Genomic DNA, 24995 nt, shown 5'->3' on the forward strand with positions numbered 1-24995 from the left:
ACCGCGATATTAACCTTCGGATTTTCAAACTCTCTGTGTAATTGCGTGCACAAGGCGGGAGCGATCAGCTCAAAACTGCCCCTGGTATGACGCAGTTGTCCCCTGTCCATGGCTTCCAGCTGGCTCATAGGCAGTGCTTTGAGTACAAGCTTACCTTTACCTGGTGCTCGGAGTCAAATGTTTGGAGAATGGGTCTTTGACCCCACCCTGAGTAGTGCGAGGTGCTTTGTACCATGACACAGCAATAAAATTCCAATACGGAAAGGTGTCAAGCAGGGAGACACGATCTCGCCAATGCTCTTCACTGCCTGCTTACAGGAGGTATTCCGGGGACTGGAATGGGAACAGTTGGGGTAAGAGTTAATGGAGAATACCTGAGTAATTTGCGATTCGCTGATGACATTGCCTTGCTAAGCCACTCAGGACAAGAACTGCAAAGCATGATCAATCAGTTAGATAGGCAGAGCATAACGGTGGGGCTAAGAATTAACATGCAGAAAACCAAAGTAATGTTCAACAGCCTAGCAAGGGAACAGAAGTTCGCAATTGGTAGCGAGGTGCTGAAAGTAGTAAGAGGATATGTCTACTTAGGGCAGTTAGTGACCGCAGATCCGGATCATGAGAGGGAAATAAATAGAAGAATAAGAATGGGGTGGAGCGCATAAGGCAGGTTCTCTCAGATCATGAATGGTAGCTTACCAATGTCCCTGAAGAGAAAAGTGTACAACAGCTGTATCCTACCGGTACTCACCTATGGGGCAGAAACGTGGAGGCAAACAAAGAGGGTTCAGCTTAAGTTAAGAACAACGCAGCGAGCTATGGAAAGGAAAATGATAGGTGTAACGTTAAGAGATCGGAAGAGGGCGGAGTTGGTGAGGGAACAAACGCGGGTTAATGACATCTTAGTCGAAATCAAGAGGAAGCAATCGGCTTGGGCAGGGCATGTAATGCGAAGGCAAGATAACCGCTGGTCCTTAAGGGTAACGGAGTGGATTCCAAGAGAAAGCAAACTTAGCAGGGGACGGCAGAAAGTTAGGTGGGCGGATGAGACTAAGAAGTTTGCGGGGATACAGTGGCGGCAACTGACAAAGGACAGGGTTGGAGAGACATGGGAGAGGCCTTTGCCTTGCAGTGGGTGTAGTCAGGCTGATGATGATGATGATGATGATGACACTGCCCTTAGGCCATTATGATTTAAGCCATTAACATTGCCCACTCTTAGCCGCACGCTTCGATGATGCCCCATGTGCTAGAGGGTCAGGGTTCCTCAAGCTGTTCTCACAGCTTTTACCTGTCCTACTCGTAACTTTTTGTTGCGGAATAAATCTGATTTAATTTGATTAGATCTTCAAGTAGAGTAAAAAAAAATCTAGGCCCACATGCAGCCCAGTGGCTTCCAAACCTATATTCCTTCTTTTCTGTTCGAACAAACGCCCTACCTCTCATATTCTGACATATACATGTAAGTCGTCCAAGGAACTCCGAATAAGCTGCAACTTTGGGGGGAGGGGCTCTGTAACTATGACTATGAGACATGAATTGAGAGGTTAGAAGGGTTAAATGGCCTTAGGTAGGTAAAAAAAAATGGTTGCAGCTTATCTCAGCTAAGCGTGGTTTAGCGAAACCGTACCGACGACGTAGACGGCTCCAGTCGACTCGCTCCGTCCATAGCGAGAACTGCGACGCGAATGCCGCGAGAGCGGCGCCGGCTCCTTTTTCGAAAAAACGGCGAGTCACGTGGTTAGTCGCGCGGTTGCAGCTGCGGCGAGTGACGTGGTATGTCACGTGGCTGTCGCACCTCCACCGCTCCTCCACTTGAGGTGAAATTGCGGTGCCGATGACCTTGGCTTGACCAGGCCAGTAAAGCTTTCGCTTTAAAATTTGAAGTCAGCAAAATGCCTTTCGTCGGTTATAATTTTTAAGTGATCCGAGATAGATATCAGGTCTGCAAAGCAGGTGAAACGAAAGCTGCGCCAGTGTTTCAATACACATCAGGCCCCTCAATGCCCGTTCTCTTCGCGGGGTAGCGATGATGCACTGCAGGGGCGTAGCCAGGAGGGGGGGGGGGGGGGGGGGAGGCTTATGGGGCTTCAGGCCCCCCCCCCCCCCAACCCTCACCCCCGAAATTTTTTCGAACTGTCCCCGACCGCAGCATGGCCCAAGTACATATCGCGACTTCTGCTATCATAGCTTTGTTCTTGCCTGGATCGTCTGTCTTTCCATGTGTAAAGTTTATTGTCTGTGAATGCGCAAGATGTTTATTTGCCTTGTTTGATGCATTATATGGAGTGACTTTTGCTTAGACACGTAGATGTAATGGAGGCATACGGGTATTTAAATATCTTGTTGCGAGGTTTTGTTTATACATACAGTGGCTTTGTTTCCAGCCACACTTTTTTGTCCTTTGTCAAGTTGTTCAGTCAGGCATGTGGCCGGGCTAGTTGGTTTAGCATCTTGAAATTTGGAATAAAAGCACCTTCGCGCAAATAACTTCACAATTTCCTCGTCTTTTTTGACCTTGTGAAATTACTTGGTGGTTTTATTCAAAATTTCAAGTTGTCAAGTTGTATCTTCGCAATTATAATACTCCATTTTAACTTCGCACTTCTAATGCACATTTTCCAGAATTCCTCGTTTGTTCATGTGCTCGCTGTTGCTACTAAAATTTCGGTGCAATTACTCGAAATACATGGCCGATGTCAGCTGCTGCTGCCCAGTACACTGGAACGAAGGACAGCATCCAGCATCATTGAGAATTTTCCCTGGCCGTTGCATGTGTACAAAAATGCAAAGGTTCTTGAACGACAAAGATTCATTAAAATATTTCTCCTCTACTTGCTTATTTCATGGCCTTTACGTTTTTCATTTCAGCGGCATGCACTGCTTTGCTGGTTTCGGACTGACATAGTTCTAGACTTCGTGTGAAATTTTTTTTACTTATTCAATCCGCAAAAACATGGAAGCATTGGTATCATTTATGTCTGCCTTGATTTTTAGGACACACGAATACATTGTTATTTTAAAAATGCATATTTCACTTGTCTAGACAGTGCGTAGCGTTATCTAATACACAATGGCATTTTCAATATGGCAGTGTTCTTGCGTTCTTGCGTTTGATCCCTCCATAAATTCTGTGCGGAGGCCGCGCTGCCACCCCCCCCCCCCCCCCCCCACCTCCCCGAACAAAATTTCTGGCTACGCCACTGATGTACTGTTACCTTCGCTCTCGTTCATGCGGCCATGAAGTGTCGCGCCTAAGGAGTTTTTGCGTATGTGTTTGAACGCTGTGCTACAAACGACTTGCGGGTGCAAGCGTTAGCTAATGACTGGAGCTTTACGTGTGAAAGCAACGCCATGTACTACGACTTTATGAATCCCGTCATGCGGTGGAGAGCTTCGGGTTAATTTGAACAGCCTGCCGTTCTTTAACCTGCGCCGTAGTCTCAGCACACGGGCGCTTTTGTATTTTGGCCTCGGCAGCCGAACGCCACTGTCCCTAAAGCAACCGAGGCACCTTGCATGCCACACTCGGAACGCCGAATCCGCAACTAGGGCTACTGGCTGCACCGTAAAAAAAAAAAAAAAAACACGGCTGTGCAGTCAACAATTTTTCCATAAATTCGACATCAGCGATGTGGTTGAGGACCGCGCGAGCTCCTAAGTGCTTGATACGTGCGCGCATGCTCTGAGAAGAAAGCTCGCCTTTTCGAATCTCTTCAACATGAGATAAATGTAACTGTACTCTCGTCCCATGAGCTACCATTCGCCCCATCAAATCAGCGGCTGAACTGCCAAAGCATGGCGCAGAAGAAAGGTGCGCTTCTTCCCTGCTTGTACCCTGTGTTAGAGATTTCTCGCACGACGGTTGGTCTCTTCGGCTAACGTGAAAGCTCGGTGTAGATCAGGAAAATTGCAGGCAATTCCTGCGCCGTTACCACAAGCGAAGAACTGAGAATTCGGCCGCTGGTTTGCTGGCTTCATCTGCAGCCTCAGAACGAACGTCGTGAAATCGATGACACATTCAACTATAGACCACAGGAAAATTTTCTGTTCAATTTCTTGGACCGACAGACACAAGGCGAGATGAGGAGACACTTGTCTAACTCAACGTGGAAAAAGAAGCAGTGGCACATGAGGCCCTCTATAGGCGTTGTGGAAGCAACGTTGGCCAACCAACGGCCGTGCTGTCCTCACACAAGAACAGTTAGTGACTGGGCCGTACTGCCGGATCGTTACTGACGAGCCTTTACGGCATATACGAGGTCTGTTAGAAAAGTATCCGACTTTATTTTTTTTTTGCGAACATCTGATGGATATGAAACAAGCGCGCTTGCATCACGTGACCTTGAACCTTCGTGCGCATGCACGAATTTTTTCCCGCCTGCCGATAGCGTCAGTCGCTGGGACGCAGCATTTGAGTGAGGCGGTGCGCAGTGCTCTCGTCGGTTTTTTATTGCAAGGAAAATGGCGGAGTGACAGGAGCAGCGCTACTGCATCAAATTTTGCCATAAACTGGGCGACAGCAAAGTGGAAACCATTCGGAATATTCAGACGGCTTTCGGTGACGATGCTATGAGCAGCACACAGATTAAGCAGTGGTACAATTGATTTAAAGATGGCCGCACATCGGTGGAGAGCGAGCCACGCTCCAATCGGCCATCAACATGCCGAAATGACCAGGTCATTGCCGAACTGAACGCTGTGGTGATGAGGGACCGTCGCGTGACTATCCGAGAAATTGAGGAAGAGGTGGACATGAGCAATTTTTCCGCACATTCCATTATCACCGAAGATTTGGCCATGGAGAGAGTTGCGGCGAAATTCGTGCCGAAAGCAGCTTCGTGTTGAAGTCTCACAGGACATGCTGGATTCCGCAAACAGTGACCCCGACTTCATCAACATCATAATAACTGGTGACGAGTCTTGGGTGTCCAGGTACGACCCGGAAACCAGATCCCAGTCGTCACAGTGGAAGCATACCACGTCACCAAGACTTCAGAAGGCCCGCCAAGTGCGCAGCAATGTGAAAGTGATGCTGACTGCTTTCTTTGACACCCTCTGTGTGGCAGACCCCGAGTACGCACTCCACAGGGTCAAACAATGACCAAAGAGTGCTACAGGGATGTCCTTTGTTGCCTACGTGATGCTGTGCGGCGCAAGAACCCGGAGTTGAGGTCAACAGGAAAGTGGCGCATCCATCACGACAATGCTCCTGCACATGCCTCGCACTTGATTCAGACTTTTTTGGCGAAAAACCAGACTCCTGTAGTTTAACAGATTTTTTACTCTCCTGATACGGCCCCTGCGATTTCTGGCTGGTTCCCAAAATCAAAAGGCCATTGAAAATAGCGCGATTTCAGACAAGGAAGAACATTATGGCTGCAACGACAGCTGAGCTAAACTCCACTTCGAAAGGGGCCTTTTCAGAATACTTCCCAAAATGGCAGCACCGCTGGGAGAAGTGTGTGGAGTCCCAAGTAGACTACTTTGAAGGTGACTAGGTTTGGAACGCTTCAGTTATGCAAGTTTCTTTTCTACGGCCAAAGGTCGGATACTTTTCTAACAGACCTCGTATTCATATCGCCTGCTCCTGAGAGCGAGTACAGGCCGCTATCGTGGCTCAAATAGTTCCATTGCAAGCAGACGAGGGACGAAGGAAGAAACGGTTTGGTTTGGTTTATTGGGGTTTAACGTCCCAAAGCGACTAAAGCTATGAGAGACGCCTTAGTGAAGGGCTCCGGAAATTTCGACCACCTGTAATGTGCACTAACATCGCACAGTACATGGGCCTGTAGAATTTCGCCTCCATTGAAATTCGTCCGCCGTGGCCGGGATCGAACCCGCGTCTTTCAGGTCAGCAGCCGAGCACCGTAACCACTGAGCCACCGCGGCCACCCGAAGGAAGAAACTGTCACCACAGGTGCCACCTCAGCCTTCAATAGGAAAACGTACAACGTATGGCCGGATAGTGCGCACAAAATAACCAAACAAAATATATCGACCAGGGACTCGTTTTCACGCAGGACGTAAAACTGCACTCTTGTACCTCTTCACAAAACTGTTGATTATAGGTCCATGCGTTATGAGTTTGTACGCTCTTAGTATGTTTCAAGTCGAATTGATCACAGAGATGAACTCGACATTATTGCACGGCATACGAACACCTTTTCAGCTTCACTTATCCCGCGTGACTCATGCGGCTGGAACCACTTTCCTCTTTGCTGAAACATTTTATGATGTCTCATTCCATGCTACTGTTTCCACTTGAATAACCTAAAGTAGACGGGCCTCTCTGATCGCTCATATTGTTTTCATTGTGCGTTGAATACACTGTTCATTGCTTCTGCGGTATAATTTTTTGGTATTGTTTTCTTTCACTGCCCGCTGCCCTCTTTAATGCTCTGCCGCGAAAGTAAAAAAAAACAACAACAAGTAAATACACCCTGTGCGTGCCCTACAGAGGCGCCATTGTAGGGCCCCTCATTGCCGCTTTCAAAACTACTTCCTGGAACGCCGGAGCCACGGCCGGAGCCGTGTCCCGCCGGCAGTTCGTAAAGGCCGTAGGCGGTGACATCTGCCGAAAATAGGTTGCATTCTATTTCTGACCGGTCTTTGGACAGAACAAATGGGAGCCCAGTCTCCTAACGATACGTTCGTGTGCTGTGCGTACCATGTGACCTCCGTCGCAGACAGGGCGGCTCAGATACGCTCAATAATACGATTTTGCTAAACGGCTTATTCGCATGGGTCTTTTGAGCAGCTGCACTCGATATCGGTGCGAACCTTGGGCGCCAGCAGATTTTATACTTCAACGCTAGCCGCATGGTGCGCGGTGGAAAGTCTTTCTTGCTCTTTAGGGCTTCGGCTTATGTCAGAATAGTAGGTACGTTGCGGAAACGGTGCTATCAAGAAAGAATGCGCACGCTCTGAAAAAACATGTTCATACCCTTGCAGCGTCTGACCACGAAAATATATCCAAGTTTTCACTTTTGCAGAGCACCTTGAAAAAACTACTGCTGTATTCACAATGAACATTACGTTAAAAATGCAGCATTATACTCATCAGCATTAAGTGCAGCCACCTTCGTGTAGACTGTGAACGTTTTACGCACACTCGCAAACTAATTAAGGTTCCTGATTGCAACAAAAAAAACTTCGATTGCTTTGTGTCAGAACAAAAGCAGCTGTTATTTCTGACCACATTACGACCCACGAGTGATATTCACTTGGGTAACAACAGTAATACTGAAATGCGTATGCCCGTATGGGCCTCTTGGAGCCTATTGTCTAGACTTGTAGAAAGAATGTTCGTTTAGCCTTAGTAACGGAGTGAATACGTTTTGGCAAGACAGGAACTATAATGGGCTGTTCGTAATCAGTTGACATCTCGCCGGAGCGTCGCACTTCAAGGTACTCACCTAAACATGCTGGCAAAAGACTTCGCCGACGTTTCGCTGTGATTGGCGCGTCGCACCTTGCTTTCCTGAGGCTTCTTGGCTCTTTAGATAAGACAGATTATGGTACTCAGCATAGTCCATGAAAAAATTACACACAGTGATAAAGTTCGCTGCTGGTAGAGTGGATACCGTCATTTGTAGAATCTGCATGTCGACGAAGAATAAAAAGTATCCATACTCAGTGCAGCGGTTGAATTATGTATAATTCAACCAAACGGTAAACGGAAGGATCTTAGCCAGAAGCTCCCGAATCCGTAGCCGTTTGCAGATCGCTGTGCCGTGCCGCCCAACTCTTCACTGACGCAATGCACACGCTTACGATTTGAATGCGCCCGCTTGATCAAGCGTAGCGCGCAGGCGCGAACTGGCAGAACAAGATTTGGAAGCGTTGTCTCTTTGTCAGACAGTGGCCCACTCCAGTCGGCTGCACCGAAGAAAGCACGCTAACATGTAATGAGCCGGCGAAACACGCTTGTGACGGCGCGAGACTGAGTTGGACGCGTCTCGCCGTTAGCAGATAAAAACCAAATTGATCTATTTTGAAGAGCGTTGCTTGCACAACCAAGGTAGGGGTGCGCCCGTGTAGATCAGTAGTCGAGTCCGTCGGCCACGTGCCTTCAAACGTTCTTTTGCAAGCAACCTCTCTAATCTACAAAGATCGCTGCTCGGATGCAGACGTTGCTTGAAGCCACCGCACCGCGTAATATAAGCGCCGACTTTTCTGTCGCCACTATATGAGTGCACTGACCCATCGTATCACAAAACATCTCCGCCACAAGAGCTACAAACTCGCAAGCACTGCCATTAGCAGCTAAGTCTCAGAGATTGGTGCAACCTGCTCGTGAGCCCGTTGCTGAACCCAACCAAGTCCGGAAATGGCATGCGGAAAAGTTTCTGACTGATGCTTTCCCTGGACCTTCCTCGTGACGCGCAACTCACAGGGAAGGCGCAAAGAAAATTACCTTGACTGCGGGATGCAACATTCCACAAATATATATTTCGGCGTCGGCTGCCATACATAGACCACGTAGGCGGCTGAGAGCTTTTTCGTGCCGGCGTGATGCGGTAATCAGCGAAAGCGCACATCGTTACCGGCGAGCAAATAAGCCCCGCCTCTATTTATTCATTCCAACTCTCAGTCACATCCGAGCTACCACAATACACAAACAACTATTTCGCGCTAGTGGCACAAGCGTGCACTCTTCGCTGGCGACCACTGCACAGATGCTTGGCTTATATAATGGCTTTAGGTGCCGTGCCACCGAACTTCATAATGCTACCCACCAAACCACAAGGCCCACGGTTGAGCTCATTCATTCGCGTCTTCTTGCGGGGACCATCATGCCTTTCTTTTCTATGACACTGTGTCATAACGAGCTAATAGCTGGCCATCGCATTTTTTCCGGGTGCTGGAGGTTAGGTTGCACGAAGCTCAGCAGGGGCTAGATGGAGCGTTTGCTACCCTGACCTAAAGTCTCAGATATTTCTTCTTGTCCGCAACTCTTGAATGGGGGCTACCGATGCCCGTGAAAGGGCGCTCGTTGCGAAGATCCGCAAAATGCACAACAGTTAAGCAATGAGGATGAAGAGTTAAGTGAAACTGCCGAATCCAATGCAGTGAACGACCGAGCCGAGGATTCCGAAAGTGCTTGTTTTCTCCCGAGCTGTTTCGGCAGGGCTTCCTCTCCACTTGGACGTGGTGGCCTTTGTAGGCTAAGTGACCGAGAGGCTGACGCCGCGTGTCCTGCTCTTGAAATAGAACGAATACTGATAGCGAAAGAACCGTGCGAAGGAGCGCACTTTCCAAAGCAGGTTACTGCCTGCAGGTTTACTGGCAGCGTTCTGAGCCCCCCCCCCCCCCCCCCCCCCCCCCCCCTCCGAATCCATTCAGTGTCAGACGTGCTGTTTTTCGTGCTAAATGTGGCTAAAATCGTAGGAGGCTATGCTAAGACGACCGCACTACTCGAATTTTTGCCGTGATATTATTCCAGGATAGCCTTGCAAAGGCTCTTCTTAGCCATGCTGTTGCTTGTTAAACTGGTAGACACCATGATGCCGCCTAGGTGGTTTACGACACCCGGAAGAGCATCCGATGCTCTCTTTAGGGCGTGTAGAGTGCTCCGCAGGCGACATAACGAAGAAAGGCAGCGATAAGTATGTCCGCTCGATTGGAATAAAGGGAGAGACTACAAAGCGTGGCCACTCATATGCTATTTATTGTAACTTGCAAATAATGCCCAGAGCGAACCAAATAGGTACAAAATATCGACGAGGCATTCCTCGTAAGTAGAAGGCTACGTAAGAAGGGCTTCCGACTTACCGGCTGGGGCGAGACTTCGGCGGTGTCGGAGGCGAACGTATGCACAGGCCGAGAATGGCGGCCGGGTCCTTCGGTGCACGCCGCGTTCGTGGGGCAATGCCATGTTAGCGGAAGGGGGAGGGGGCAAGAGCGCGCGTTTACTTCGCTGGCCCCACAGTTTTATGCTTGAGCGCTGGGAACAGAGTTTAACTGGGAATCGAGAAAAGGTGATTAATAATTGGCCTCGCTTATGGCACAGCAAATAAAATTTTGGGGGTTACCTGTTCGCAGCGTAGGCAAAATTGAAGTAGTAGAGCTTGGATTCTTTCACGGATTCTGGTTTCTGGTGGACTCTGTCGAACAATCTGAAAATTTTATTTCGAAACAATTTCTTGCAACGCTGACCAATGCTCATGCTTTTCACAGGGCCTTGATTTGAGAAAATAGCATTTCCTACTTATTTGACAGACGTTAAGAAGAGCGATTATGCCACGGTGAGTTGAGATGAGCGATGAATTTTTATTTTTTTTTTTAGGAATGTAACAGTCTAGAGTTGACCAGGTTTATCTCTGGGCATTTGCGAAATGATATTTTCAGATTGTTCGTCCAACTTCACCAGAAACTTATCAGAGAAACTTGATTTGATTTATGCAGGTTTAACGTCCCAAAGCGACTCCGGCTATGAGGGACGCCGTTGTGAAGGGCTCCGGAAATTTCGACCACTTAGGGTTCTTTAGCGTTCACTGACATCACACAGTACACGGGCCTCTAGAATTTCGCCTCGATCGAAATTCGGCCGCCACGGCCGGGATAGAACTCGCGTCTTTCGGGTCAGCAGCCGAGTGCCATATCAACTGAGCCACCGCGGCGGCGCTCATCAAAGAAGTGTTCTTGCATTATTGTCTGGAGTAGTTGCCTTTAGCTTATTTATACTAATTCTGCGGTGTCTGTTGATTTTTTCGGAGGTAAAATCAAACAGCATATAATAAGGAATGGCATTTTCCGAGCGCCCGTGTCGTGTATCTTCCTTCTTCTGTCCTCGTTTTTTCGCGCTACGTTTCGGACAATGCAAATGCTCCAACTCGCCCACTTTAGCATACTTGTATAAGGAATGGTGGCTTGTGCCTGATAAATAGTTAATATTTTACGACTTCTCGGGGGCGGTGGATAAAAATTCTAGCGTACTGGATGTCGAGCTTGCTATGCTCGTGGGCTGAGTGAAAGAAAACTTTAACCAAGCCGTTAAGAAATTAGACACTTCAGACGCACTCCACTCTTCGTTGCGGTATAGGGAACACTATAGGACAGGCATTATGTGAAAAATTAAAGCCACCGCACTGAATAATAGGAATATTAGGAAGTTTAACAAAAACAGCGTTTAGGGATTATCTAAATTCCCCGAAAACCTCATGGCAAGTAAAACGCCTTTTGTATCGTTTTAGTAAAACTGAAGCGGTGGAATAGTGCATGGCCTGAGTATCTGTCTCTTATGCCGATGTGCAACGTTTGATCCCCGCTGCCATTAGTTGCCAACCTGTTTTGCAATGCGCACAGGCTTTAATCGGCCTGGTACTTGACGAAATTATTGGGAAAACAAGTGTTCAACCCTGCAGACGAAACGTATTAGCCTTGACGACCTATGTCCAGGCTAGCCTCGTGCAATTAAAACCAAACCACAGTGAACACCTCGGACGAACGCGAAAAATCGGACACGCACAAACGGTCCGCAGACAGGAATGGGGATTTGCACGCCTCAGCTGTCATGCCCATCCTGGTCCTTTGCAGCGCGGCGGCCACCGGATCACGTTCACCCAGCGTCGAGCCGGCTGCACGCTGGCCGGATGCCTGTGCGCCTCGCTTGCCGCCCTCTGCCTCACCCTGGGAGCCGCGGCGGGAGTCTACTATGGCGGTGAGCTGCTCCAGCCACTATGTATTGCGCAGTGACACCCCGTGCGCCTGCCATGTGTGTCATTGAGTTTCTTAAATATAACTGGAGGGAAAACTCCACCATGAAGAGGCTCCTAATTGACCTGGTTATTGTTGGGCGTAAAACGTGGATTCAGTCGCAAAAATACGAATCTTCTCGAGGCAGACCTCGAAGAAATATCATGAAAGTTTTGCACACCAGCCCAACACCAAACTTTCACTTGCGTTAAATCTACTGAAGAAGCGAAAAACGGAGTGTCGAAATAACTTAACCTGCGCACAGAGGTGAGCATCGCGACGCAACTGCCAATTTCGAGGTATGTACAGTACAGGTTTTGGGCCAGCCACTAGCCAAGCCAAATAGCAAATCTCGTCTTCCCGGCATTCCCGCGGTGGCTGAAGTGCTCTTTCAGAACCTCGCATAGACGGTGGCGCCATCTTTACCTCCAGGTAGTATTTAGGAACTTTGTGATGTGATTATGTGTGTCGCGGTGCCGGCGCGCTCATGTCGTGCTCCCTCGTGTGGTGACGGGAGCACACGGAGTTCGTCGTTGCTTTTCAAAGCGGACATAACCCGCCAGAGCTGCGCGGCGAGCCTCCAGCTTTTGATGCAAAAGCATCATACGGCTCATCGTCAACGAAACCCGATTTCCATCAAGTGTGGCGGCCCAACACCCACGTGATGCGGCAAAGAGAAATAAAATTTCTCTCGAAGGTTGGGGGAATTGAACCCAGGACTTTGATTGCGAGACGCGCACGCAACCAATGGGACAAAACCGCGTTGCTTGTTGCTGAGCAAAGGTGAATCTAGCACATGTGTTCCCTTAGGACTGTATGCTAATGAGTAGGTGTGTCATTAGAAATTAAGGAAAAAACAAAACCGAAAATAAGAAATAAAAAATGAGAAGGAAATGATAAGTAAAAATAACAACGCTTTTGCATTCAAAGCACCTAGGTAGTCTTAAGCGGCCACTGTAATTTTTGAAGAATAGCCATAGGTTACGTTTTATGTTTCTGCCGACATATAATGCGGCCTGGTTAGCAGCAGGGAAACTTGTTTTCTTGTACGATCAAAAAGTGTCTAGTATGTGCAAAAAGCAAGCGCAGTCGTCTGTCAAGCAGCACATTTCGGACGCGTTCATCGCTCGGGTCACGTTACATCCGATTGCTGACGATGACACACTCTGAAAGGCTTATAGAAGGGCCACTGAAGTAAATTAAATTCTGACCATGTGCTCTAGAACACGTTCTACAAGACGCACTTTTCGCTGAGCTCCAGTTTTTGTTTATTAGCTGCATGAAATAGATGAAACAGCACAGGTCTAATGCCCCAAAAGGAAGGAATGCAACAATATGAGCTGGCTCCTCACAACGAATAGAACTCGGCTCCTGCGCCGACTCCGCGTTCTTCTGATGTGATTTATAACTTGCTGGCGTCATTATCTGGTGTTATAGGCCAAGAATCTGTCAGGAAGCTATAGAACTGCCATCATGGCTGTCTCGTGCTTGCGCCACCATCTCGCGCAAAACAAGCTTCTTCGCGTGCAGTTCTGTGCCAGTGTGCTGTTCCTCATCCCGAGGCTTTCTCGTCACGTACGCTGTAGCTTGTGACTTTTCATATTCGCACCAAAGAATTAATGTTCGGCATAATTGCGTACATATCATGCGCATGCTTAACCTCCAAGGTCTGCTCTGGTCCCCATGACACGAGATTTTCCTCTTACAGTTCGCTTCCTGGAGGGACAGCGGACAGCAGGTACGTAGACCCCCACCCTTCCCCTCTATGTAGCGCGGCGCGTCCTCTGGCGGTGTGTACTGATTGCCGCTCAGGGTGCTTGTGACACGCGCTTTACGCCCCCTATTCTGTGCTTCGCGGGGCGTCGTTCGCGGACTGAGCCCTGGTAAATGCCTCCGCTCAATGGTAGGAACGACGGTGTCCGCTTGAGCCCAAAGGACCTAAAGCCACATGCGAGCTATATGAATAAAAGCGAGGCAACTGCTGAGTTGCATATCCAAGAAGCAGTTCTTTCACTTGTCGAGCAGAACATGTTGTTGGACTAGCTGGTGCATTGTTTCAGACATGGAGAGGTTGCGCGAAACGCACAAGCAGAAGACAAGACAAGGGACGAGCGTCAATTAGAACTTAGCTTACTGCAGTGTGCCCACCACTTATTTCCGGAGGAAAAAAATGGTGCATGCGGAACACAGACCACAGGAAAAAAAACCGCAACATTAGCAAGAAAACAGGTATTATCTTAGAGCACCCTACCTTAAAAGGCCAACTCGCACTTGTTCTTCCTAAGTTGTCACGAAACGGAGATGCAGTCGCCGTCCGACTCAAACAGGGAATTTATCGCCTGTACAAAAGCTGTTTGAATGGGAAACAATTTGCGAGTTGACTGCGGGCAGGTTCTCGTTCACCGCCTTAGCGGGTGTCCTCTCCCTTAGTGGTGTACCTAAAGGGTCTATCAACTTTGCCGCGGCGTCCTGCCAGCTGATGTGTTTTGTTTATTAATTGTGGCATGCATTACTTCACTTGGCACGAGGCATAGAGTAATCAACGTCAGGGAGCTTAACTCGCCCTTTTTGCATCCAGGACCTGGAATGAAATGGCGCAGAGTACATTTGATAGCCGCCGTCAGCTATAAACAGCGGCCTACCAATATCCGTCAATAACAGGATTGTTATATTCAAGATGCCGGATGGAGATATAATGTAATAGTTGCATCCTGCGGGCACTCACCTGTGGTGCTGAATGTTGAAGACTATTGAAGAGGCTTGTTGAAGAATGTTGAAGAGTAGCGAAGAGACTAACGAACTTTAGCGACTAAAGCTGTGAAAGGCAAAAGCCTGAGTGCTGCATTCTGCTACGCGATTGTTGCACATGTAGCGATGAATGCTGCCACGAGTAAAGTGAGCGACTACACTTTCACATTCTGTTGGTGCATTAATTGACTGCTAATTAATGGCGCTTAAGCTTCGCCTTTAGGAGTGGAACGCGACAGCGTGTTGTAGCGCTGCCAGGGAGTCCACGGAACACCACCACCCGTTCGGCGCGATACCTTGCCCTTTGAACGAAACGCTTTTTGAGGAAAGGAAATAGCGCTGTAATTCTCAGTCATCTCGGTGCCCACCCGAACCGCACCGTAGAGGAAGGGAGGAAGTGGGAGGGAAAGAAGAAAGAGGGGCCGTAATGAAGAACATGAAAATTGTATTTGAGGAAAGGAAATTACGCAGTAACTGTCTCACATATCTCGGTGGACACCCGTCAAAAGCGGGGCACATTTTGTTCTCGAAAACGATGAACCATTAAAGGCTTTCGCCTTAATAGAGGACGCAGCACAACGAGCTACGGGAAGTGATCGAAATATCGCCGAATTTTGTGAGCTTCCTCTTTCCCTTCTTTCTTCTGCCTGTCCGCCATTGGTGAATGAGCGCGCCTCTGATAACGGAGACACGTCACACGCGGCGGCTGCCATGGCTAATGAGCGAAAGGAAGGAAATGGGGGTAAGACGTGCAATGCGCAGAAGAGCACAGCCGATAAGATTAGGAAATTCGCTGGGATAGGATGGCCGCAGCTGGGCTGCAGAATCAGCTTTCCTGCAGCGGCCTCATAATGACGTTATTTTGAAGCACGTGAGAGTACACGTCCGGAAGTTCTAGACAAGCGATATTTCTTTTCATTTCCGTTATCGCTTCAGTTTGCGCCGCGCACCACTTGTGTGGTTGACATTTCTGGTACAGCGTCACATGCGAAGGCGGTGCAGTTGCTCCAAGCGGCGCTAATCGTTCGACTGATATTCAGACATTGACACAGAAACCACTCGCACTCACAGCCACTCACTCATACTCGCACTCATGACCATTCGCACTCACAATCACTCACATTCATGACCACTCACAACCAGTGACTCACATTCACACTCATGACAACTCGCACTAATACTCGCAACCACTCATCGCACTCACAGTCACTCACTCACACTCACGACCAATCTCTCAAGCTCATGTCCGCTCACTAACATTCACGTTCACTCACTGTTTCCTTGTTTGCTGCCAACGCTGCCGCGGCCGACTGCGCTCGTGGCTCCTCTGGCATAGCCTGTGACGCACAGACGTGGCGGCGAGCTGCCCTGGACTATGTCGAGCTGTTTGGCCAGTTTTCACAGTTTCGATGCTCGAAGAAAGTGGTCACTTATCACGCATCTTACATCTCCCGATGCAATGTTACGCACGCGTGCTCCCGCGCTTGCTGCTGAGGCGATGAGTGCCTGTTTAGCGTTAGCTAAGATTCTTACACATGTTTTTGAACGGTTTCCATAGGTATGCGCAGGGTTCTCCATGAGGAGGAGCCAAGTTTCTGCGCTGCGCCCACATTCCCCCAACCTCCTCCCCCCAGGCCCCTACGGTCAAAGCGAAGCGCAAAGATGAGAAATTATTATAAAATATTTATTTCAATGTGACGGAATTGCAATATATGCAAAATATTATTGCGCAGTAGTTTTAATGCGAAAGCACTCAAACGATCATCAGTGCCGAACAAAACTCTTGCTTGCGCATCTTGCTTGTGCACCGCTCGTTGCTACAGCAACTGAGACACCAAGCGGCAAGAATTTGACCTTGGACGATATGGACCGAAAGCGATGTCCAACCATAATTGAGCGTGCCCGACACGATGGCGACTTCCAAATTTGGCCTGGGCCACTGCCAAAATATCTAATTTCTTGTAATTTTTAGCCGACTTTTTTGGGAGGATATTTTGGGGAAGGAACCGGAAGTTTAAAGAAAGGGCACTAAGATTGTATGCACAGACAGTGGCCAATTTGCTGTTCACAGGACACTGGGAAAAAGTTTAAGGAAAGAACGTTCAGTCTCAATTGATGGGCAGGCCTCAATATTTTTTTAATAATAATGATAATAATTTTTTTAATAATAATAATAATATCGTCGCCACGGTGGCTCAGTGGTTACGGCGCTCGGCTGCTGGCCCGAAAGACGCGGGTTCGATCCCGGCCGCGGCGACTGAATTTCTTGAAGGCGAAATTCTAGAGGCCCGTGTGCTGTGCGATGTCAGTGCACGTTAAAGAACCCCAGGTGGTCGAAATTTCCGGAGCCCTTCACTACGGCGTCTCTCATAGCCTCAGTCACTTTGAGACGTTAAACCCCAATAAACCAAACCATAATAATAATAATGTTTATTTCCATCATAACCGAAATGATGGAGGTGGTGAGAAAAAAAGCGAGGACGCTTGACTGAGGTCTCACCACCTCTCAGGCAGTGGCATACAGCAAGAAACATTGCGCTCTGTAAATACTGCACACATGCAGCAGAAACAAAAAGGAAAGTACAACAAAAGAATTAACAACACGTAATACAACATTAACACACATAGTGAAGCAAAAATAACACATAATGCAAGGCTTCATTCCAAAAGTGCTGTTAGTGCTGCTTATGAATAAGAATGAGTATAATTCTTATTCATTTGCTCACAAGAAGTTCGAAAGCTGTTGTCGCGTACTCATACTCTCTGTCCCTGAACTCAGAAGCGAACTGCCGGTACTGCGTGCACAATACGAAGAGGTTCCGTGCGCGTTGACAGAGATGCGAATGCTTCAGAGTATACTGCGTAAAGCTGGGCAATCGCAGGCGCATTAGAGCCTCTCAGTCGGTCTATCGCGTGCTGGTGAGGAAGGGGCATTAAGCAGGTCAGTCCAGGCTCGATCAAATGCGCAAACATGCCATATGCGTCGTGGGGGTTCTTACTAGGCCGTTGAAACTCCTGTGAGGCTTAGGCCGCGAACTCCGAGCCCCCGTAACGCACACATAGGGCGGCCATTCTTACGCGACACTGCCGCTGTGCGATAAGGGCCCAACATAGAAAGGGCGCTTTGCCTGCTCCCAGACGTTTATTGGGCTTTCCGAAAAATACATGGTTTGGCTTGGTTATGGTGGCTAGAGGGTGGCAGGGATAGCTTGGTCTGGCGGCTGACCGGGCAAGATGGCGACACTATTGTGAGACATTCCAGCGGCTAAAAAGACAGGGACGAACGTAGACGAGACAGAACGAACGCCGGACTTCAACTGAGGTTTATTTCACAAACAGCTATAATATACAAAAGGGGACGCAAAGAAAAGTAATCCGTGACAAGATAAACCCATAATAAAAAATGCAGAAGGCGCCTGTGCCATGCAACTCATGTTTGCCACATCGGCGCACCTTCTATTTATCGCCTACCTGGCTGAATCAACCCGTTTGCCTTCAGGTAATCTATTTCTTTTTTGCGTAGCGCCACAGAAGGGCTGCTGACGCAGTTTTATTTATCATTGATAATGCTGAAGGCGTAAAAAATTTCTCGGCTTTTTTGAGTCGTAAACTTACGCATCACACTTGTTCTTTCTAAAAACGCCTCACATGCTGGTTTGTGTGAGCAACGGCGAATGTGGTCAGCTAGATGACCTCCGCCAGATAACGAATGAGCTGTCCGGCGATGCTCTAGCAAGCTTTAGTTGAGGCAGCGTCCCGTCTGTCCGATGTACCGTCTGCCACGGGCGAGGGGGATGCTGTATACCACACCGACTTCACATTCAACAAGAGGTTTGGTGGGCTTAATTTTGCACATAGGCCTCTTTTTGGCATCATTCACCAGGCCGCACATGCGTCCCAGCTTTTTTTCTTTGCGCCCCCTTTTGTATATTATAGTTGTTTGTGAAATAAACCTCAGTTGAAGTCCGGCGTTCGTCCTGTCCCCGCTACCTTCGTCCGTGCTTTTTTTTAGCCGCTGGAATGTCTCACAATAGTACTAGCAATCAACTAGCCCAGCTTTCTACGCTTAACAAGATGGCGACAACAAAGGATTGAGGTGTTCACCTTCACCAGTTTTGGGGAAAAGGGTGGCTCTTGAGCAAAGGCGAGCAGGCATCCAGGCACGCCCTAGTTTGTGCAGAGGGACGAAAGCGTCTGCTCGCTTCGTCTCCGCAGACGGTGGAGAGAGAAGAAACACGCAGACTTCTCCTGACACTATAGTCTGCAGTGAAGCTCCGCCCAACAGAATTTCTCCGTTGCCTAAACAAGAGCCTAATCACGAGACGAAATTATGGTGGTGGTAGTGGTTTGTTAAAAATAAAGAAAAAAGTGAAGAAAAAGAGTGTTGCCGGCCGAGGCAATTGTTATCTAATATCTTAAGCGCCCGAGCTGCAGCCGGCGGAGGTGAAAGGGAAAGGACAGCGAGGAGAAGCATAGAGGGGAGCGATAGCAAGAAAGGACAGGGCAGAGATTTGTACACTATTTACAAAATACGCAAGTAATCAAGTTCGCGCCGCTCGTGCGCAAATGTCCAGGCTTATAAGTGCGCGCGAGCGGCCACTGTGCACAATCATTTGCACAGCAGAGACGAAATTATACGTTCAAGAATTTTGATGCCCCTGACTTGTTTAGTCAAACTCAAAAAGCTGGTTTTGTTAAGTGTTGTGATTGGTCAGCGGAGTTATAAAAGTATCCGCAGAACGTAGCACATTGTTACCAACTCACCAACGCTCAAAGGTGCTGCTGGTTGAATCGCTGTCATAAGGAAACGTGTAAATGGTGCGTTCCTCGTTGCTGTTTGGGTACGGACGCAATAGCGGTTGGGGCGAGCGTTGTTTCGCTACGAGGTTTGTTCCTTCTACTGAAGAATCGTGTTGTCAGTTACCTTGTCTGTTTCTTCCTCCGTGTTTTTCGCTTTTTTTTTTTCCCCGTTCGGTCGTGCATCACCACTGCTGCGCCTGTCCGCAGAGCGCGTCTACCGGGGCGCCTTCACGGTGCTGGAGGGAGACAAGTTCAGCGAGAGCCTGTCCAACAGCTTGGCCGACGACTTCGTGCGAAAAGCGGAAGCGTACCGCGCAAAGGTGAGACGCGTTGTCGCGACCGCGCTCTCTGCTCACCGTCTCCATTGCCGCAGCTGGACAGGCTGTTCAACAGCAGCGCCGCCTTCCGCGGGACGGAGGTGATCGCCTTCCAGAGGTGTGTATCGGCCGGCGACTCCCCGGCTTGGCGGCATTCCTCATGTTTCGCAGACTGCACGAAGCTCCGTTGAAGTGCAGCCACACGGCAACAAAGGAAAGCTGCACAGCTTTCGTAGAAACTTCGTAGCTGGCGGAAGATTCGTCCTGGGCCGGGGTTCGCACCGGGGCCCCCGCCAGTTTGGGACAGTTGCGCTACTAAGTGAGGCTAGTAGACGGTAGAACAACAGCAAATGACCAACAACTCCAAGTGGGAATAGTGCAATTACTTCGTTATTGCCAATCTTTTACCAAAACCGTTGCCACCTCGGGCTGCTGATCAATTCGCTCTCGTCCTACCAAATGCTAGCGGTCCTGGTTAGCTCATTTGATAGAGCGACACTCCCGAGCAGGCCACACTACGAAGTTTCTGTGAAAGCTTTCCTTTGCTGCCGCATTGTTGCGTTTGGGTGCATGCTGATGAGTAATTACTCCCTGATTGCAAATCTTGTACCAAAAAGATTCCCACCTCGACTTGTTGATCAGTTCCCTCTCGTTCTACCATATGCTAGCAGTCCTGGCTAGCTGAGTTGATAGAGCGACTGTCCCGGACAGGCGGTGGCCCCGTTGCCAACTACGAAGTTTCTGGGAAAGCTTTCCTTTGTTGCCGCATGGCTCCGCTTGGGTGGATGCTCACGAGTCATTACTTCCTTATTGCAAATCTATCAAAATCGTTCCTGCCTCGACTTGTTGATCAGTTCGCACTTGCCCAACCATATGGCATTTATGCAGCTGAATGTATGACCAGTGCAATTAACTAGGATAACTGTAATGTTACGAATAAAACAGCCTTTGTGAAACTAAAAGTACAAAAAAAATTACCCATTTTCACAGCATTTAATCCGAAGTTGAGCCACAAAACCAAATATTTTCAGTCCATTTATTTTATCCTCGTTTATTGCACGCATATGTCAGTGAGGAGTGTATAAAGTTTTATTATAAAATATTTATTCAGGAAAGCGACCAGGGTTTAGATAGCTTGATGAGAATCAAAATCTTGTTTTGAAGAAAACTAGGTACAGTCTTTGTCACAAATATACAGCTGAAATGGCTGGCTTCCAGGCCGGGTAGCGGGGCCCTTGAGCACGCTTGACAGTCTTAAGCTTAGGAGGGTTGACGACTTGAGTTACTCCCGCCTCCGTGAGATTAAGGTCCCTGATTATGCAAGAGGAGCCGCGCTGCAGGGCTCAGAAGCAGACACCATGCGCTGTATACTTTTGACGAAGACTGTACATAGGTACTCACCTATGGGGAAGAAACGTGGAGGCTAACGAAGAGGGTTCAGCTTAAAGGTGCACTGAAGAGGTATCTGAACTCGTCTTTTTGCCGCGGGAACTCGATCTACACGTTCCGAGCATTCTTAGAAACTTCGATTATTGCCCCGTGTGGCTGATTTTCCTAATTAAATTGAATTAACGTCCGGCTCCCGCCTTTTTTTTTTAAATTCTCCTTCGTACGGTGGGCGGAGTCGACCAACGCGTGGAGTGCCTTGCAGCCAGCTCCGTGGAGGCTTTGCTTTCGCTTTAATTTGTTTTTTTAGGTTTCCGTGAATAAATAGTTTCATTCCCAGATAATATTGCCGCAAAATAAGCCCGCAGAAATAAAAATACGCGCGGACTATTTGCTTCTACGGACTACTACGTATTACTCCGCCGATGGCAGAGCGGCAAGCCGCCGCGGGACTGGCTGAAAGGCACAATTTACGATTTGCGTAGCTTTATTTATTGGCCTTAAAAGAAAGTTGTTACGTGACCAGCTGCTCGCTCACTTCTCTGCCTCAATGTGCACCCAAAGTCTCATCGAGGAGAGGACTTCAGAAAAAAATGAATTTTATTCTTTAAGGCGCGTCTTGGGACTTTGAAGTGGCACAGTTGTCGTGTGGAAGCTTTTTCTTATTGTACGGGTTATGGTTAAAGGCCGGTAAAAAAACTACTTTACAGACGAAGACAAGTCCCCTTGTCGAAACGTTGGCTCAGGCAACCTGAGGTTTTCCCTTCCCTTGTTCATTTTGTGATCACTTTACGTAAATATTACTTTGCTGCAAATGTCTCAGTAAGCTGTTTCTCAAAGCGATCTACAACTTTTCCATTGACGCTTTCTTCCTCAAATTAATAATTGAAAAGTTAGTTAATTAAGCTTAACTAATTAGTCAACCTTGAAGAACGAAAAAAATACTGCAGACTAGGTCACGCGACTCTAAACAACCCTCATTTGGTTTCAGACGGCTAGGACACCGCGTGTTTTTTAAAAGCTTGGTTACATTTAGCTGGGACACCTGGCATATTAATATATATATATATATATATATATATATATATATATATATATATATATATATATATATATATATATATATATAATGATTGAAAAAAAGCCGCTGTTAACGGCATCTTTATTTCTGCATAATTTTACTGACATGTTTGCAATGACTATGAAATTTTTATCAAATAGCAGTGCATCCGTAAAGAACGCTTGAGGCTTTCTTCACAAACCAGTGATAACATAGTTTCGGTACAGCGCAAAGGCATTGTGCGTGACCTGGATGCGCCATCCGATGCTGACGCACGCAAGAGGAGCTTCGCATGAAAGGGCGCCGCGTCGCTCTTCAACCAAGGCTGCAATACTCGGCCACTGCGCTGCGCGTTTATGGATGCACTGGTACAGATTTGCATCGTATCGCTTCGGCTACAAATTATGGGCGGCAAGGCGGCTTTGTTTACTGGCGTCTATAGACGCTTTCGGGGTGGAAACACTGGAGATGGGGGAGGGGTGACTAGAGGGGCGTGTTCTCAGCCCGGCATAACTTTGCCCCATACATGTCCTGAAGCTAATTTCTTAATAATTTTTAACATATGCAAGCTCATCCAGGCAACATGTCTAGCGGCAAGTGGCCAGCGCGGAGTATGCTTTTAGGTCAAACCCGCGGTTATCCAATATGGCGCGGCCGCTCGTTGCCGTGCATCGGTCAGGGCGTGAATCAACGGCGCAGGCGAGATGACCGAGAGCTGACGGTGCATTTCAACGTGCACTTCTCGCCGCACGGCCCGGTGGACGCCGGAGAGCTGTACCTGGCCATGGCCGACGAGCTGCTGCGAGGCCGGCTGGGCGTATTTCAGGGCCTCAAGGTGGACCCCGAGTCTCTCAGCCTGCAAGGTACGGGCCTTTTGCATGCTACACGAAGCTGGAAAAGTGGATCAGGTGTCGGAAAGGTCGGTTTCCGCCCGCGTATCAGATATCGAATCGAGCTAGTCAACGGCGGTTGATCGCCATACGCACACCTCTGCGAAACGAAGGGCGGGACAGGAGTGGCTCGCGTCAGATGTCGCCTGCAGGCTATGCGGCCACCGAAGGAAGCCAGTGAAGGGCTCTGCAGTGCGACGGAGCCTATAGGCGCGAGGGGCGAACCTGCGGTAATTCATAAATAGCGCGAACTGCAACCTTCGCTGCGCGGCGACTTCAGACGCTTCAGCCGCGAAACGCAGCAGCATGATGGCCCGTCCTGTTTGCGTGCCATTGACTTCGTACTCACTTGTTCTTTTGAATCCTTGTATGCGCAGGAGTGGCGGGGATCTAATTTGCAAGATCTCCGGAGTAGTTGGTAATAACGCGGAGTGTATTACGAACTAGCTACTGGCAGCGACCGTTGGCTCGTCTTCCTGGAATACTTCGTTGCTTCTGCGAATTCTCGGGCAGACTAGGCTCGCCCGACAGGAGCTATCGCATCTAATGCTAACCAGCACATGCTAATCAGTGGTGACCATCTTCGGCGACTGTTGTAACGCACTGCCTTGTACACGATGGAGTCGGTTTGCAGCTGCAGGCGAAAGCACTACTCGGCCTCGACACACATTTCGCCAGAGCATGCGATTTCAGACATGCCCGACGTAAAGTGGACAGATTCATGCTTGCATGCTTCTTGGGAAAAGTCAGTCGATTTGCAATTTATGGCTTATTTACTTCTGTTCAACATTTTACGACCTGAATAGTGTGTCGGGCGAGCAACGAATTTCTTTGTTTTTATAGAGCGATTTTCACTGAGTGTCCCTCAGGCGTGTTTCCTCAGTTCCTTCAGGGAACGCAGCAAATTTTCCAACGAAGGATGTCACTGAACAACACCCGCGCTGAATTATCAGTCGCAGTCGATGCAGTTGAGCTCGTAGACGCTGTTGCGGAAGGGCATTCGAACCTGTCGGCAGAAAAGCACATTACCAAGGATTGCAAATCGCGCTCTGCGCCTAGTGGCGCAGAGCCCAATTTGTCGAAAGAAAACGTACTTGATGAGCCATGTTGATAGTGCCGGAATTTGGACAGGCTTCGCCAAGAGTGAGCAATAGCTGCCACGTTGAGGACTGACGGAGGCCCTTCTCATTGGAGGTGCAAGCCGGGCGTCGCGTTCGCTGTTGCTTCGTGTGCAGAGCGTCGGGCCACGGCCTCGCTGCCGGAGTCGTGGACGCCCCGCCGGCGCTACCCGGGCTACCTGGCCGGCCTGAGCACCAGCCGGCCGGCCGTCGGCCGCCACGTGGAGCTGCGCTGCGAGCCGCTCACCCTGGACCACTGCCGGGCCAGCCTGCCCTACAACAGCACCGCCTACCCGAACGCCGTGGGACACGCCACGGCCAGGGAGGTGTACCGTGACCTGGTCGCTTACCGGCAGCTGGCCGACTCCGAGTGCCACCCGCTGGCCGCCGAGCTAGTGTGCCGCCTGTTGCAGCCGCAGTGCGACGACGCCGAACGCCGGGTCGTGCTACCCTGCAGGGAGTTCTGCCAGGAGTTCTGGTCTTCGTGCCAGCAGCAGATGCCGCTGGCCATTGCCGGCCACATCGACTGCGGACGCCTGCCCCAGTACAGCGCCGCAGGCAGCTGCCACACGAAGCCCGGTGATTGTCGCGCCTCTGTGGAAAGACGCTGCTGCCGAATGGTAGCGCTGCGGAAGACTTGAGTATCGCTAAAGGCCGTTTGCTGTCATTATACTCCAGCGGCTCTTGAAAAATTTTCCTACGGATTTCACTGCACGCCCGCTGGGTCCTAATGCATCTCCACTTGGGGTGGACGCTTTATACGGGCGCCGACCTTCCTTGCTTCCTTTCTGTGTTTCACCACGAGGCTTAGCTGTTTTTCGGTGCGATCAAGACATCACATGATCGGCCCGTCTCCGTTTTCGCTGCTCCTCGCTCTCTGGTGCAGTAGAGCGTTAAGTATAGAAAAAAAAAGGGGCCTCGAGATATCTGCCTTCAGGCTAGAAATAAATAGTAAAAAAACACATGAGCTTGCAAG

At 49.0% G+C, this 24995-nt stretch overlaps 1 protein-coding gene across 1 annotated transcript in view; it reads left to right on the top strand.

Moving 5' to 3' along the window:
* Window positions 1-24995, top strand: part of LOC149349439 (atrial natriuretic peptide-converting enzyme) — an 80270-nt gene that overhangs the window by 26702 nt on the left and 28573 nt on the right. Inside the window, exons 2-7 of the mRNA XM_089576778.1 lie at window positions 11542-11665; window positions 13409-13438; window positions 19456-19568; window positions 19622-19683; window positions 22711-22874; window positions 24137-24598. Coding sequence (XP_089432904.1) covers window positions 11542-11665; window positions 13409-13438; window positions 19456-19568; window positions 19622-19683; window positions 22711-22874; window positions 24137-24598 — 955 coding nt within the window. The remainder of the gene's footprint in view (window positions 1-11541; window positions 11666-13408; window positions 13439-19455; window positions 19569-19621; window positions 19684-22710; window positions 22875-24136; window positions 24599-24995) is intronic.

Source organism: Amblyomma mixtum, chromosome 3, assembly GCF_055824585.1.
Source record: "Amblyomma mixtum isolate Tamu chromosome 3, ASM5582458v1, whole genome shotgun sequence".
NCBI lineage: Eukaryota > Metazoa > Arthropoda > Arachnida > Ixodida > Ixodidae > Amblyomma > Amblyomma mixtum.